A 15,667-nucleotide genomic window follows, 5' to 3' on the forward strand; every position below is an offset into this window, starting at 1 on the left:
TGGTCAGATTCACTATATGTCAACGTTCATTTCTGTTCTCCCTCTTAAAGTTCCAGCTTGGTAATTAGGGGAACCCACCCATGTGGAGAATTGAAGTGAACAGCTCAAGCGCATGATCCATACATTCTTGAAATTGACCAGCTGAAAGAATCTGAATGCCCACGAGGCAAATGAGAGACATTATGTAGATTCTATCTCAAGTTGCTTTGTTAAGTGTTTACTTTAAAAAGATTCGGAGGTTGGCAATAGACTCGTACAAGAATAACAGGGAGCGGGTTAAACAGCACTCAAGCTTTAAGTGCTGCAGCACGACTGCTCCACTGAGCAGCTGCCACTTTAAATGTGGATGAGATATGCAGACTGCAACTCCATGCTTCTGAGCATATGCAGTATGATGCCCCCCACCTCTTCTCTGCAATATGAGTAATTCTATCTAGTTTCACAGTGCAACAATTCAATAAAGTGTCCATTTCCCCGCTTAACTAAATGCAACCAAAACACAGGATGAAGGAAGCTAGCTGCAAGTGATAGGATGAGCAATTTTCTAAATCCTAAATAAGTAATTTAAATATTTTACAAATAGTAGCTTCACAGGGATCAAAGGTGCATGAAGAGTTAAACACGCCACTCTTTCTTACGTCAGGCTTCTTTCTAATCCTCCAGAATCTGCTCCAGTACACATTACATAAGTAATAAGCAGATAACATTCACTTAGAAACGTGAGAAGGTGCAGTAAAGGATTGCGACTGGGCCACTCAAATTTCATTTTCTGGAATTGTACAACCACATCACAAATGGAAGGAAGCTTAATTACTAAAGCTCTTTGATCAAACCACAATTCTAGTTTCAGGTTTGCTCGAACATTCTTGAAGCATGTATGTAGCATACTTCACCAACTTGGAAGATATCTCAAAACAAAAAACTCAAACAGAATAATATTTTTCTGAATGAGAAAAAATTCCATTGGATTTGAACGCACAAAATAATGAGCAGTGTATTCTGAACTGAAGATTTCTAAATAGACTTTTACAATATTCCATTTAAAAGCTACTACTGGCCGCAGTAGCGATGGCAAAACTATCAGAGTTCATCATCATTACACCTTTGCATGTAACAGCAACTTGGTGTCAGTGTCATTACAGAACAGAAAAGGGCCATTCGGCCCACTGAGTCCATACCAGCTCTCTGTGGAACAATCCAGTCAGTTCCATTCCCCAGCTCTACCTCCGTGGCCTTGCAAGTCTGCTTTCCTCAAGTGCCTATCGAATTTCCTTTCAATATCAATGAGTGTCTCTACTTTTACAGCATAAATCGCTTAATAAAGAGAGTTCTTCCTTGCATCCCCCCTGTACTTTATTTCAGTGGCCCTTGGTCCTTGTACCATCAGTAAATGAAAACAATTTTCTTTGTCTAACTTATTTAAACACGTTATAATCTGGTGTGCCTCTAACAGATCTCCTTACTGACTCACGTGATCTATTTGAAGCCGCCTAGTGTCCTCTTCATATTTTATTGTCCTACATATCTTTGTGTCATCAGCAAATTTCTTACCTTCAGTCTCTTCAAAGTCATTGATATAAATTGGTTTAAGGTGCACCCACAGTGCTGTTAGAGAGGGAGTTCCAGGACTTTGACTCTGAGTGAAGTAACGGTAATATATTTCCAAGTCAGGATGGTGAGTAACTTTGGGGGAGTGAACTTCCAGGTGGTGGTGTTCCGATGTACCTGCTGCCTAAGGATCCTGGTGAGTTTCGGTCGTGCATGTTGTAGATGGTGCACACTGCTGCCACTGTTAGTTGGTGATGGAGGAAGTGAATGTTTGTAGTTGTGGAAATTATGACAATCAAGCAGGCTGCTTTGTCCTGGTTGTTGTCCAGCTTCTTGAGTGTTGTTGGAGCTGCACTCATCCAGGAAAGTCTAGAGTATTACATTGCACTCTTTATTTGTGCCTTGGTCACAGAGTCAGAGTTTTAAAGCACAGAAAGAGGTCCTTTAGCCAATCGTGTCTGTGCTAGCTATCAAGCACCTATCCTAATCCCATTTTCCATCACTTAGTCTGTGGCCTTGTGTACTTTGGCATTTCAAGTGCTCATCTAAATGCTTCTTAAATGTTCTGAGGGTTCTACCACCCTTTCAGGCATTGACTTCCAGATTCCCATCACCTTCTGGATGAACAAGTTTTTTCCTCAAATCCCCTCTAAATCTCCTGCCCATTACCTTCAATCTATGCTCCCTGGTTACTGACCTCATCTACTAAGAGGAAAAGTTTCTTCCCATCTATCTCATCTACATCCCTCAATTTTGTACACTTCAATGATGTCCCCCCCGCCTTCTCTGATCTAAGGAAAACAACCCCGGCCTAATCAATCTCTCTTCACAGTTGAAACTTTCCAGCCCAATCAACACCCTGGTGAAACTCCTCTGCACCCTTTCTAGTGCAATCACACCCTTCTTATGATGTGGGGATCTGAAGGGCACACAGTGCTCTAGATGTGTTCTTCAGGCATTTTATACAGCTCCAAGACAACCTCCCTGCTCTTATATTCTACACTTTGGCTAATAAAGGCAAGTGTCACATGTGCTTTCTTAACCACCTTATCTCCCTGTCCTGCTTTCTTCAGGGATCTTTGGGCATGCACCCAAAGATCCCTCCGGTCCTCTGTTCTTCCTAGCGTCTGACCATTCATTATATATTCCCTTACCATGTTAATCCTCCCAAAATGCATCACCTCACACTTTTCAGGGTTAAATTCCGTTTGCCACTGTTTTGCCCATCTGATCAGCCCATCTATATGATACCGTATGGTGAGGCTTTGGAAAGTTAGGGAGTGAGTTACTCTCTGCAGGATTTCTATTCTCTGATCTGCGTTTGTAGCCATATTATTTATATGGCTAATCCAGTTCAGTTTCTCGTCAATCGGAATCCCCAGGATGTTGATAGTAAGGGATTCAACGGTGGTAATGCCATTGAATGTCAAGGGGCAATAGTTAGATACTCTCTTGTTGGAGATGGTCATTGCCTGGCACTTGTGTGGTGCGAATATTACTTGCCACTTGACAGCTATTGTCTTGCGTTGCAGCTTCACCAGTTGACACTTCATTTTTAAGTATGTCTGGTGCTATTCCTGCCATGCCCTCCTGCAATCTTCATTGAACCAGGGTTGATCTCCTGGCTTGGTGGTAATGGTAGGGTGCAGCATATTTCATTGACTTTTTTGTGGTGTAATGGGACATTAAGAGTCAACCAATTACAATGGATCGGGAGTCACATGTGGGCCAGACCAGGTACAGACGGCAGGTTTCCTCCTCGGTCATTGGTGAATCAGATGGGTTATGACAATTGATAATGGTTTCATGGTCATTAGACATTTAATTGCAGATTTTTATTGAATTCCATTTCCATAATCTGCCATCTGCCATGGTGGGATTCGAGTCTGGATTCCCAGGGTATCACCCTGGGCCTTTAGATTACTAGTCCACAGACTAATTATAGATTAGACTAGATTTTTCTCGAACCAGATTAGCACTTTACACTCTCCCACTCACCAAACTCCCCAGTATGTTTCAGGGTGAACAACCCAAGCTTCTCCAAGCTCACCTTGCAGCTAGCATTTCCCATCCTTGCAGCCATTCTGGTAAATCGCTTCTGCATCCTGTCAAGGATCTTCACATCTTCCTAAGGTGTGGTGACCCGATCTGGATGAAATACCATAGCTGTGGCCTAACCAGAGCTTATGAAGGTTAGATTTTGTACTCAATACCTCTATTTATGAAGCCTAGGATCCCATGTGTTTTGTTAACTATTCTCTCGATAAGTCCTGCCACCTTCAAAGCATTATGCACATGAACCTCCCTGTTCATGCACATTCATTGGCACTGTGCAATTAAGTATATATTGCCTCTCACTATCCCTTGTGCCAAATACATCACCTCACGTTTCTTTATATTAAATTCCACCCCTTCTGCCAAAGTGGATCACCTCACACTTCTTTAAGTTAAATTCCATCTACCACATGTCTGACCATTTTGCTAGTCTATTTATATCCTGAAGTAGTCAATTGGTGAGATCCTCATTGTTCGCCACACCTCCCAAGTTTGGTATCGTCAGTTAATTTTGAAATTTAACTCTGTATTCCAATATCTGAGTCAAATCCCCTCTATGTATTTCCTTCAATGTTCTCCGTTACTTTATCAAAAACATTCAATAGGATCCATCAAACATGATGTCTTACAAATCCACATTGCTCTCCTTAATTAACTCCTGGTACCTTTTGATTCCTCCCCCACACAATTATTGTTTCAAAAGCCACTGATGATAAATTAACTCTGTCTGTAGTTAGTTGGGATGTCCTTGCACCCTTCCTTGGACAAGGGTGTCACATTTGCCATTCCCCAAACTTCTGGCATCATCCCTGTATCCAGTGAGCCCCCATTTACTTAGCAGCCTAAGAATCAAGCTATGTGGACCAGGTGACTTAGCCAATATCGCACAGTTAGATTTTCAAGTACATTCTGAATATCAGCCCATCCATTACCTCCATCATCTCTACTGCTATGAATATTTTGTTAGGACACTCTTCCTTAATAAACATGGACACAAAGTACTCTCAGGTACTCTAGCTCTGACCAGTGCCTCGAGAATATAGCACTTTCTTAGGCCTCAATTAGCACCCCCCACCACCTCCTTTACCCTCCTACTATTTACATGCAAGATGATTATTTTTTTAAGAGTTCCCTTTTAACATTAACTGCCATTCCATCTAGGATCGGAATCTCCTCTGACTGAATTTTCTGAAATACGAAAAACCCCAAAACCCACGGACTCCCAAGTGTGAGAAATAAAAAGCCAAACCTCAACAAAAGACAGACCGAAGCAGGCTATACTGTAATCAAACTTTCCAACTTGGGACCAGAAGTGGGGACATTATAACAACAGTGGTATAAGATACTTGCCATCAGACAACACAATTAAAAAGCTGAGGAGGCCATTGTTACAAACGGTAACCAGACAACAGTCATCACACAAAGCATTCACAATGGCCGAGGAAGGATAGAAACCTTTCCAGTTTTGGAGGCAGAGATACCCGACCTTAATGGAGTTGATTGTTTTCGGTTATGGAAATATCAGCACCGAGTGATCTGGACCAGGGCATGTAACAGACAAAGGATCAAAAGGTGCTAAGCGCTGACCATCCAGCAGGATGTCTTCAGGAAGTGTGCTTACAATATTCATAGAATCCCTGCAGTGCAGAAGGAGGCCATTCAGCCCATCAAGTCTGCACCGATTCTGTGATGGAGTACCTTACCCAGGCCTTCTCCCCCACCATACCTCCATAACCCTAATATTCTAATAAGAATCGTCATTAAAAGGACAAGATCGAAGAAACTGGCACTGCTGTCAAGGAGAGGGATTGCGAACGGTCAACCTGGCTCAGAAACCTACAATTCTTACCCAAACGACAGCAGCAACTGCATAGGGGATTGCAAATTATTAGCCAAATCTGAGAGGTATCGGGGCTGATTTTTAAAGTGACTTATGGGTAATTATCAAATCTTGGAGGCATCTGGGGTTGAATTGAAGGAGGTTTGGGCAGAACTGTGGGGTTTTTCTTTTTTTTAAAAATAAGTATAGGCTTTCTTATAAGTCATGGTGATTCTGAGTGTTTAAGTGGAAGCCAAAGTTAAATCATGAGGGATTTAAGTCGGGCTAACCAATTGATTATTGTGTGGTGTCACTTACACTAGTTTATAGCTCTTTGTATTAGGGTGAGGTTTGTGGTTGAATCAAATTCCATGTCAGTGTAATTTTGTCTTTTATCAAATCTTAAAGTCAAGAACCATCAGTAAGGGGCAACAGGAACATGAACTTCTTAAGTTTATTCTCTCTGTTTGACAGTTTTAGTTTCCTCTTCACTTCTTCTCTCAACTTATTTTATGAGGGCTCGGTCTCACCTGGAGAATTCACCTGCCATGCATTATACACTCTCTTTTAAAAAGTCTGAAGTTTATTTATTATTAGTGTCACAAGTAGGCTTATATTAACACTGAAATGAAGGTACTGTGAGAATTTAGCATGGCCAATGCACCTAACCAGCACATCTTTCGGATTGGGGGAGGAAACTGGAGCACCCGGAGGAAACCCACGCAGACTCCGAACAGACAGTCACCTATGGATGAAATTGAACCCGGGTCCCTGGCACTGTGAGGCAGCAGTGCTAGCCACTGTGCCACCGTGTTTCATCTTATTTTCCAAGATGTCATCCAACAAACCCTGGATCGCATTCCACTGCCTTTCCCTCTTATTGAAACGTACCTGAAATATCTCTTCCTTAAAAATCGCCCATTGTTTCATTACAGATTTTCTTGTTGAACCTTGGTTCCAATTTACCTTGGCTAGATTCTCTGGCATCCCAATGAAGTTAGTCCAATTTCAATTTAGGAGCTCTGCTTTAGATTGCTCCTTGCTCTCCGCTATTACTAATCAGTCTTACCCAAATGTTCTTCTTTGGCATTGGGACCCTAACTTGGCGATTAAGTAAGAGTCACAAACAGTGTTCCCTTTACACTGCATGCCAGCGTAGTCACTCACCAGTCCACGACTGCCTGAGTGTTCAACTATTACAGCCACACACATCCCGATGGTTAAGAGAGGTTTAATAGTGCACGAGCAAACACCTGGTAGATTTCTTCCCTGACAAAGGAAATTAACGGAGGAGAGCCAGTCCTGACAGGATTAATCAGGTGAAATTGAAAGGCAGAATTCACTCGTCAGTTCCTGAAGCTAGAAGCTCTGTCAGCACTTGTCTTTTCTGCAGCCCACTTGCTGACCTTTTTAATTCTCAGCAGTTCCACACGTGATTATTATTATATAACTCACTGGTTATGTATATAGTGTGTACTGGATGAATGGGTATGGAAGGGGCATGAGTTGACATTGAGTTGGCACAGAGACCAAGAGGGACCATGGGGAATGACTGGGAGGGTATGAGTAAGCATGGAAGATGAGAAAGGCCTTGGGAGTGGGGGGAGGGGATTGAGGCGGTAAGCGATGAAGGCTGGAGGGCCTAACTGCTATTATTACTACAACTGGAATGAAGTTCCAGAGAACCAAGAGGGACCTTCTAACCACGTGGCTTGGCAGTCATCCGCCTTCGTGGTTGCCCAGGGTCTGGCTGGGTTGGCAAGCTTGAGTCAATCACGCAACTGCCTCCCAGGAACAAAATAGTTTGTGACCGGGTGCTTTAAACCGAGGCGTATCTTCTGAGTCCAGTAAGTTTGCGACACGAGTTGCTCACTTCAAAGCCAAAATTTGGCCCCACATAGCAGCATTGAACACTGCAAGGTGAGTGATAGCTTAGATGATAAATAAGACTTTCCCTCAGTCCCAACCTAGCACCACAGGGGACCTCCTGCTGTACGAGTAGGATGTGCTTCAATCTCCCACACTAGCTATCCTGTATTTTCAACCATTTTACTGACAAACTAGAGGACAAATCTGATAATAGTTCTGTGCGCAATAACATTCATGCTTCTCTCGCTTTTCTCCATGTAAAACTCCTTTAGCCAACAAATAAAAACTTTTCTTTCACTATCCCAGACAGGATTTAAATTCAAGACTGGATTATGAAAATTGAATACGGAATGCACTACACCAAAATTTTTAATTTTAAAGAAAACAAGACATTAATTTTGTTACTTGTCTTGGCCTAGCCTGACACTAACATCCCATTTCACTTTATTCAATGAGCACCCTCAAAAATCAGAACGGTTCTGTATTCACAGTTAAAAATAAAATAAGATGCATTGTTAAAGGAATCTCTAAAGCACTCTATCTTAAGTCATGAAAAGAACCCATATCAGGAACCTGAGTCAGAGAAAATACCCTTCTTAAAGTCCCTAAATGCTGTACCGGAAAACCACAAGGTTCTAAATAAGTAACCCATAGTATAAACTTGAGAACACTCAGAACTTTGAAATATCAGTTCAAATCTTCTTTATGAAGTCAAAGTGCAATTAATCTGATATTCCCCAATCAAGATCGAATCACACTAAGGTCACTGAAAAACTAAACGCACCATCAGAATGTCGGCTTTTAAATCAGGCACCTTTCATAAGATTCTCTAGTGTAGAAGTAAGCCACTCGGCCCTTCAAGCCTGCACCAACCCTCCGACAGAGCGGGCCCAGGCCCACCCCCGCCCAATCCCCATGCGTTTACCCTGCTAATCCTCCTACCAACACATCTTGGGACACTAACTAATTGCGATTCTATTTGTGTTAAGCTGCGTGGTATGATCTATATTAAATAGTGGACTGTTAAGCAGTCACATCACCGGTGATTAACAAACGTCCACTCACTGTGGTGATGAACCTGTATAATGGTTGTTGCCGTTCAACATATTTTACAGTGATTGGGCTGAGGTCATACCGGAACCAGATGGCAGGTATAATGCGGCCTGTGTGACTGTATGCCACATATTCCTGAAATATACAAAAATCAAGCGTTAAATCGAATTCGGACAAACGTTATGTAAATTCAGCTAAAAAGTTTTTTCACACTTATTTATTTCAACAACTGATACACAGAAGGGGCAAGGGCACCAACTTGAATTTATATTGCAGATTATTCACTTCTTGCAAAGATTTCAAAGGTGCATCATATACAATAAGTTAGTTTGAAACTTGAATTGACAACATGCAGGATAAAGCAGCAGCCATTTTTTGAACAACAAAATGCACAACCAACAAGGGTGCTGAATAGGCAAGAAATCTGGTTTTGAGAGGGGAACATTTGCCAAGAGGTTCTCTCACAATACCAAGAAATCTTTAATGCCAAGGTGAACTTGGTATTACATTCAAAGCATGGCACCTCTGCCAATGCCTCACTCCCTCAGTTTTTTTATACTGGATACAAGGCGAGTTAATTATCGCCAAGTCCCAGAGCGGTTAAATAAATGTTATTTTTGCAGTCAAAAAAAAAAACAGGCTGCTTACGTGGAACGTTAATTTTAATGAGAAATAATGTATAACACAGGGGGACAGAACAACTTATGGAGGCGGTGGCATAGTGGTTTGTCACTGGATTTTTAATTCAGGGACCCGAGATTGAATCCCACCATGGCAGATGGTAAAACTTGAATCCAATTAAAATAAAAACATGGAACTAAAAGTCTAATCACGACCATGAACCATTGCCGGCTATCGTTAAAAAAACAACTGGCTCACTAATGACCTGTAGGGAAATAAATCCTCCTCCACCACCTACGTGTGACACCTGATCCACAGCAATGCAGTTGACCTCTGAAGTGCAGTTCATGGGCAATTAGGGAAGCTCAGTTCAAGGGCAATTAAGGATGGGTAACAAATGCTGACCCATGAATGAATGACAGCTCTCAGATGAATGTTAATTAAAGATGGATGGAAGCACAATTTTGCATTCTTAAAGTCCCATTACAAAGAAGTCACCTTACCTTTTGTGCTACTGTGTACTGATAGGAAAAGCGCTGTTTTGCCTTTAAATCTTCATACACCGTGGGGACTATCTTCAGTACATAGTCATGTGAAGCAAGAGCTGTGTAAAAGCAGAGAGTCAAATGGATACACTGCAATACATCGTGACAACTTTTCAATTGGATTTCTAGAAGTATTATGGATGTCATTCCCATGTAACAATTTTAACACATTACTCATGGTACAAAAATAAACAGCGACAATTACCTCAACCTTTATTTGATTCAAAATGAATCAACTACCTTACAATATATGATTTATAAAGCTAATTAAGAGTTTCAGTTTTGCCTTGTCCAACAGACAAAGAATAGCAATCTCCAAGTAAATTACCATCATTATCAAAATGACAGCTCCAACAAAGACTGGTGCACTGTGAAAAGGATTATAAGTAATATTTTGTCAAAGTGCATAGCCAAAGGCACATGGAGCAGTATATTTTCTTAGTTTAACTCCCTGCAGCCGCCACACCTAAAGGATCAGCAGCATTTCCACCTGAATGGGATGAGTGACTCCCTGATCATCAGCCATGTCATGATTAGTGTAACTAACCAGAGGACTTATCTTCAGTATGTTTTAAAATAACAATGTGCAGAAGACTGAATCACCACTGAAGCAATTAGGGCACAGCTCCAATGAGGTAATTAAATGAAAATAAAATATTAAGCAGCAATATCTAGCAGCAAGGTAGCACGGGATTATTCGACAGCAGTGCAAGCACTATTACAATAACTGCAGACAATGCTGCCAGCCACGTGTGGTGGGATTGATCCTCAAGCCCCTTATATACCCTCCAACATGTTAATCAGGGAGCGGGAACCATTACGCTGGAACTGAAATACCAACACAAATGGTTCAATTTCTAGTTCTATTTTGGCTGGATTGCTTGAAAATGAGCTATTAGATCAGATAACTTTTGATTTACACAAACATACTGCCCGGTTAAATTGGTGCCAGTCATGGGTGAGAGGTGCCAGCTTGAGGAAGCTGAACAACCCGTTCAGGGCACGAAACCTGATACTCCGCTTCTTCCTGTCAAAAGCGTCCCTGCTGTTGGCTGACACAGAAAAATCTGTGACTTGTGCAGATGGAAAAGGAAGAGAAAGAAAGGTTCAGGCCATGTCCCCCTCTACCCCACCTCAAGAATGCTAATCCCACCTTTTTCCTTCTGGCCCAGCTCCCAAAACCCACCCCCTTGCCCTACTCCCTAAGTTGCAAATTCCTTCTCATAAGATCACGCGAACAAGGAGCAAGCATAGGCCATTCAGCCCCTCTAGCCTGCTCCGCCATTTAATAGGATCATGGCTGATCTGATCTTCACCTCAAATCTGCATCCCTCCAGTCCCCCGGTAACCTATCACCCCCTTGCTTACCAAGAATCTATCTACTCCTGCCTTTGAAACATGCAAAGATGTTGCCTCCACCACCTTTTTCAGGAAGGGAGCCCCAAAGGTTCATGACCTTCTGAGAGAATTTCTTTCTGCCTTTTTTCCCATTTCAAATGCAAGACATCTCACAACACCAGGTTAAAGTCCAACAGGTTTATTTGAAATCACAAGGTTTCGCAGCACTGCTCCTTCATCAGGTGAGGACTCCGAAACCTCGTGATTCCATATAAACCTGTTGGACTTTAACCTGGTGTTGTGAGACTTCTTAGTGTGCCCACCCCAGTCCAACGTCGGTATCTCCGCATCATGGTTTCCATTTCAAATGGGCAGACCCTTATTTTTAAACAGTTAACTAAAAACCCAGAACTTATTTCACTCTGACGTTACTTTTCCTCGTAGAACTGTTTGCAGTTCCAGCAGCACCTGCCACTAAGTTCTAGCACTGCTGGTCGATCAGATTGGCTGGCAGCTCTGAGACATGCCTGCCTCCCACCGAGATGTGGGAGTCAGATTCTCACCTGGTAAAGGCCACCGGCAGCGTATTATTGCTTGCTGAGCATCGGTCAAGCGCAGCATAGACTTTTCCTTCCAGGAATGAGGGGGAGGTGGACGGGTGAGCAATACTTCTCCCCACAAAACCATCCCCATATCACTGCAGCGTCAGTGCAGGCCTCTGGATTACCAGTCCACTAACATTACCACAATGTTACCATCCCCTAACATAGTCAGTCGATGCTCATTTAACCATCGCACTCTCAAAATTCATGTTTGCACTCAGGTGAGATTTACACAGAAGTATTGTGAAATATATTGTTTGCATCTTAAAATACTGGTGTATTCTTCAAGTCTTTTGTTCTTATAAGTTTAACCAATCAGCCCCTCCTAATTTTTACCCGGCTAGCTAAAATATTAATTATAACTCTCCTCCGATCAGAGCATATTTCCAATTAAGGTACTACAACAGTTCTAATGAACATTTTATTTGTGATGTTGGGGAGATTTAAAGGAAGCTTGCTCAAACTTAAGCTTTAGAAATCACTTTTTCATCTTGTTAAATACTGAATCTGTAACTATTTCAAATACAAATTACAATACATCTAACTAGGCACTGAAAATACTGCACAGTGTGTTATCACTGGTTTGACATGTTTTTATATCTAATGGAATGAAAAACCTTCTAGAACCTGTGGAGTTTGCTTCAATATTCTCTCCCGCTCTGGGCGGTTGGACCCCTTCAGTTACCTTTCCTGAATAAACTTTGATACTCCACAGAAACGGCAAGTCCATTTTGGAGACATGCGCATGTTGATCCAAGGTTAAATAATAGTTGGACAGAACTTTTTGAAACCCGATTTGTAGCCTGTTCAAATGAATCACAGAAAAGATCCACTAATCACAGCAGCAAGGAACTGGAACTGAATTTTCTGCACGATTCACAAATGGATGGGCTGAATCTCATTAGGGGGTTTCGGCTACCAGCTGGAGAACCAGCGAGAGACCTGCGCTGCCTCTTTTCAGTAAAGCACAGCAAATAAGACCCCAGGGGGTGGAAGTCTCACCTACTGATCAGAGGCCGGTACCACTTTGTGCCCAGAGAGGCAGTGGCTGCTGCAGGAAAAAACATCTGGCAGAGTCCCAGGATCGTGGAGCAACCCAGGCCTCAGGTAAGCAAATCGGCGGGGGGTTGAGGGTAATATTGACAGCAACAGAAGAGAAATGGTTCTCAGTGGGTTAATACCAGCAGTGGCAGGAGGAGACCCTGAAGTGGTCATTAATTGGCCACTTAAGGTCCTCAATAGGCCATGGGGTGGGAAAGGTTGATCTCGAGTCTTCCGCCAGGAGACAGAGAATCTCACCTAATTACCTGCCCTTCCTTACTTGCCACAAGAGAGAACAGAAGATTCAATAGGTGCTACAAATTACCTTGTAGTAATTTGTAGATCACAGCCCAATTATTTCCTTTAAAAATAACATACTTGTCACAGTTTTTAACGCAATAATGAGTGTAAAGTAGAAGTAATAGCCAAGCATTTAAACCAACTCTGGAAAAGTTAATTCATGTGAATACTTACGATTTGAACCAAGTTTATCTGTTCTGGCTAGCGCATTAAAAGCAGCTTGAACATTTTTAACCTAAAGAGATAAAACAAGAGTAACTTTTATACAAGGACGTATTGACTTTGGGAATAATTTCCTAATGTAACATTCCATTTACCTTAAATCAGCTGATAATGCTCAGGATATTTTTTCTCCTTTATTAAGCCCTTTTAACATATGCAGCAAATATTCCCATTTCAGATGCCCCCTTACTAATCATATAAGGATCAATGGCATATCTTTTTCAGCTTCTCTCCTGGCTAGTTTAACACCAGACTTTTGAATGGGCCTACCTTATATTAAGCTGATCTTTCTCAACCCCCTAGCTAAGACTGTAACACTACATCCTGCACTCTCTCCTTTCCTTCTCTATGAATGGTATGCTTTGTCTGTATAGCGCTCAAGAAACAATACTTTTCACTGTACACTAATGCACGTGACAATAATAAATCAAATTCAACTGAAACCTTCAAATTATGTTCCTCATGTTTTCTTCATGCAAGACCTTGCACTTAGCTGTATTGAATTTCATCTGCGATAATTCTACCCGCTTCCAAATACCACCCTGGGCCTTTGTAACACTGGCTGTTTTCATTTTAGGTATATTGGTGCTTAGCTTGTTCTTTTCTCCACTCTATCCCTTCTATACAAACTGTTGCCAGCTATACTATTAAAGTTTTCAAAACAAAAAGTTACATTTAAAAGAATTATGCAACCTTTCCATCTATTTCCTGTCTCCATTATCCTCTTGCTCCACAAGTAATCTGGGAGTCAGTTGCAGGGTTGGCTGCATGGGATTTCAGCTGCTTTTTTTTTGAGGAGAGCCTGAATAATAAAGTTCTAACTGCTCACGTCACTGGAGCCACCTGGTCAGTACATGATGTAATTTTAAGGCAAGAATCCAGCAGCTCAAACTGGCTGAAGTACTCATCAAATCAGAGATCTGATGGATATGTGCATTTTTAGTTCACATTTCTCTATCCGTTCCTCACTAATATGCGGTGTTCTTTTACTGCATGTGGTCAACTTACTAGCTTAAGTCAACCTCCACCATTGCAATAATTCTAGGATAATACTAATAAAAGAAACCAATATCCATAAGTCATTTCTGAACCAATGGAGATAAAAAGGCATTTCATTCAATGCAAAGGAGAAACATTTAATGAAGAAAATGATATTTGCAGTTAATTTTACCAGGCAGCCAGTTCCTTTCCCCCAGATACCAACATCATTCTATTTCATTACCATTGGATTTAAATTAAGGAACAGACTATAAATTACATGGCACTTTATCCTGCCTCTCATAAAAATCCAAAATCATTTCAATTAAAATTTCTTTTTGATTCACTGAAATGTGAACAGGTAAATCTCAAACAGTCATTGGATTAATGGTCAGATAGTCAGATGTATATTGATTATGAGACCAGGACAACTACCTGCCCATTCTCAAGGAATGAAGTCCAATTAAGTCACCTGAACATAATGCACTTCAATTCCACAACTCACTCAAAAAGGGATAAGAGCAGTACTTCTCGAGTGTGGCACTCCTTCAGGTCCTGCACTGAAGCGTTTGTCAAGTTTGCTAATTTTCCACAGAAAAGTTTTGGATAAAGTGTTGCTTTACTGGGTTATTAACCATGATAGGTATATGTGTTAAAAGTGCAAGGATGATGGGTGGTTATGATATTAATGAGCTAGCTGAATATTTCCTCAATTGTCTGTAAATTATTTGTTTCCTTGGCTCAATAATCTACTAACATATCATGCACACTGATTTGTTGGTCTTGGATCCATTTTTCTGGCTGTGATCAGTGAAGAGATTTAACATACAGACAAGGATACCTTTCAAATCAGGACGCTGCTCAGGCAGTGTCATTTTTGAATTAAAAGCCTAAAGGTTGTGAAGCAGGGAACCCTAAAAAAAAGTCAAAAGAAGGATATACCATAGGGAGTTCAATATGGTTTTTTTTAAGTCAATGATGTGGAGAAGTCTAGCATGTCCAATTTTGTAAGTTAGGCAAAAGCAAGTTGTACATCTTGAACTACATGACTGTGATCATAACCACTGCCGTGACAAACAACACAATGATTCAAATTCCTCACTCAGCAGCATCAAAGCACGGCAGCTGAAAACTTATGAAATAAGTCTACCCAACGTAATGAGTTTTCGAATTGAAAAAAACCCAGAACTGCAAACCAAGGGTTTCTACACCTTATTCATACTGGCAATTAAATCTGATGAAAGAGTAACACTCACTTGCCACTTTGAGCAGGGTTTTGAAATCAGTTTTGAGAACAGCAATGATTTTAATGGGGAAGAATGCACTTACCTCTATTATTTCACCAAATGTCAGTTTGTTAACTACATGAGTCATGTCTGGATTATCTGGTTGAGCAGTGGCACTGTGGGTGGATACGTGGAAATTGCCTGGAACCTAACAAAGACATATTTATTCACTTACACCAATACAACTTAACCCCAGAATTCCACCTAATGTACTAAAAATAAAATGATCAAACAGAAACACAGAACGCTTAACACGGGGGTTGGGTGGAGGGGAGAAAATGTTATATTTAAATCCAATTAAAGGTTTTGGTTCAGATTTTGTCATTAGTGTCAAAGGAATGCCGCTTACGGTTAACATTATGACAGGCACCTACAAAGTTTTGATGGGCT

The 15,667-nt window shown here is 41.3% G+C and overlaps 1 protein-coding gene across 2 annotated transcripts in view; it reads right to left on the reverse strand.

Annotated features, from left to right (window-relative positions):
• Positions 1 to 15,667, reverse strand: part of ergic1 (endoplasmic reticulum-golgi intermediate compartment 1) — a 97,719-nt gene that overhangs the window by 7,182 nt on the left and 74,870 nt on the right. For both annotated transcript variants that reach the window (XM_078231109.1, XM_078231110.1), the window contains 4 exons: positions 15,321 to 15,425; positions 12,966 to 13,026; positions 9,469 to 9,569; positions 8,357 to 8,479 (listed from right to left, as the gene is read on the reverse strand). In XM_078231109.1, coding sequence (XP_078087235.1) covers positions 8,357 to 8,479; positions 9,469 to 9,569; positions 12,966 to 13,026; positions 15,321 to 15,425 — 390 coding nt within the window. The remainder of the gene's footprint in view (positions 1 to 8,356; positions 8,480 to 9,468; positions 9,570 to 12,965; positions 13,027 to 15,320; positions 15,426 to 15,667) is intronic.

Source organism: Mustelus asterias, chromosome 16 (assembly GCF_964213995.1).
Source record: "Mustelus asterias chromosome 16, sMusAst1.hap1.1, whole genome shotgun sequence".
NCBI classification, from domain to species: domain Eukaryota; kingdom Metazoa; phylum Chordata; class Chondrichthyes; order Carcharhiniformes; family Triakidae; genus Mustelus; species Mustelus asterias.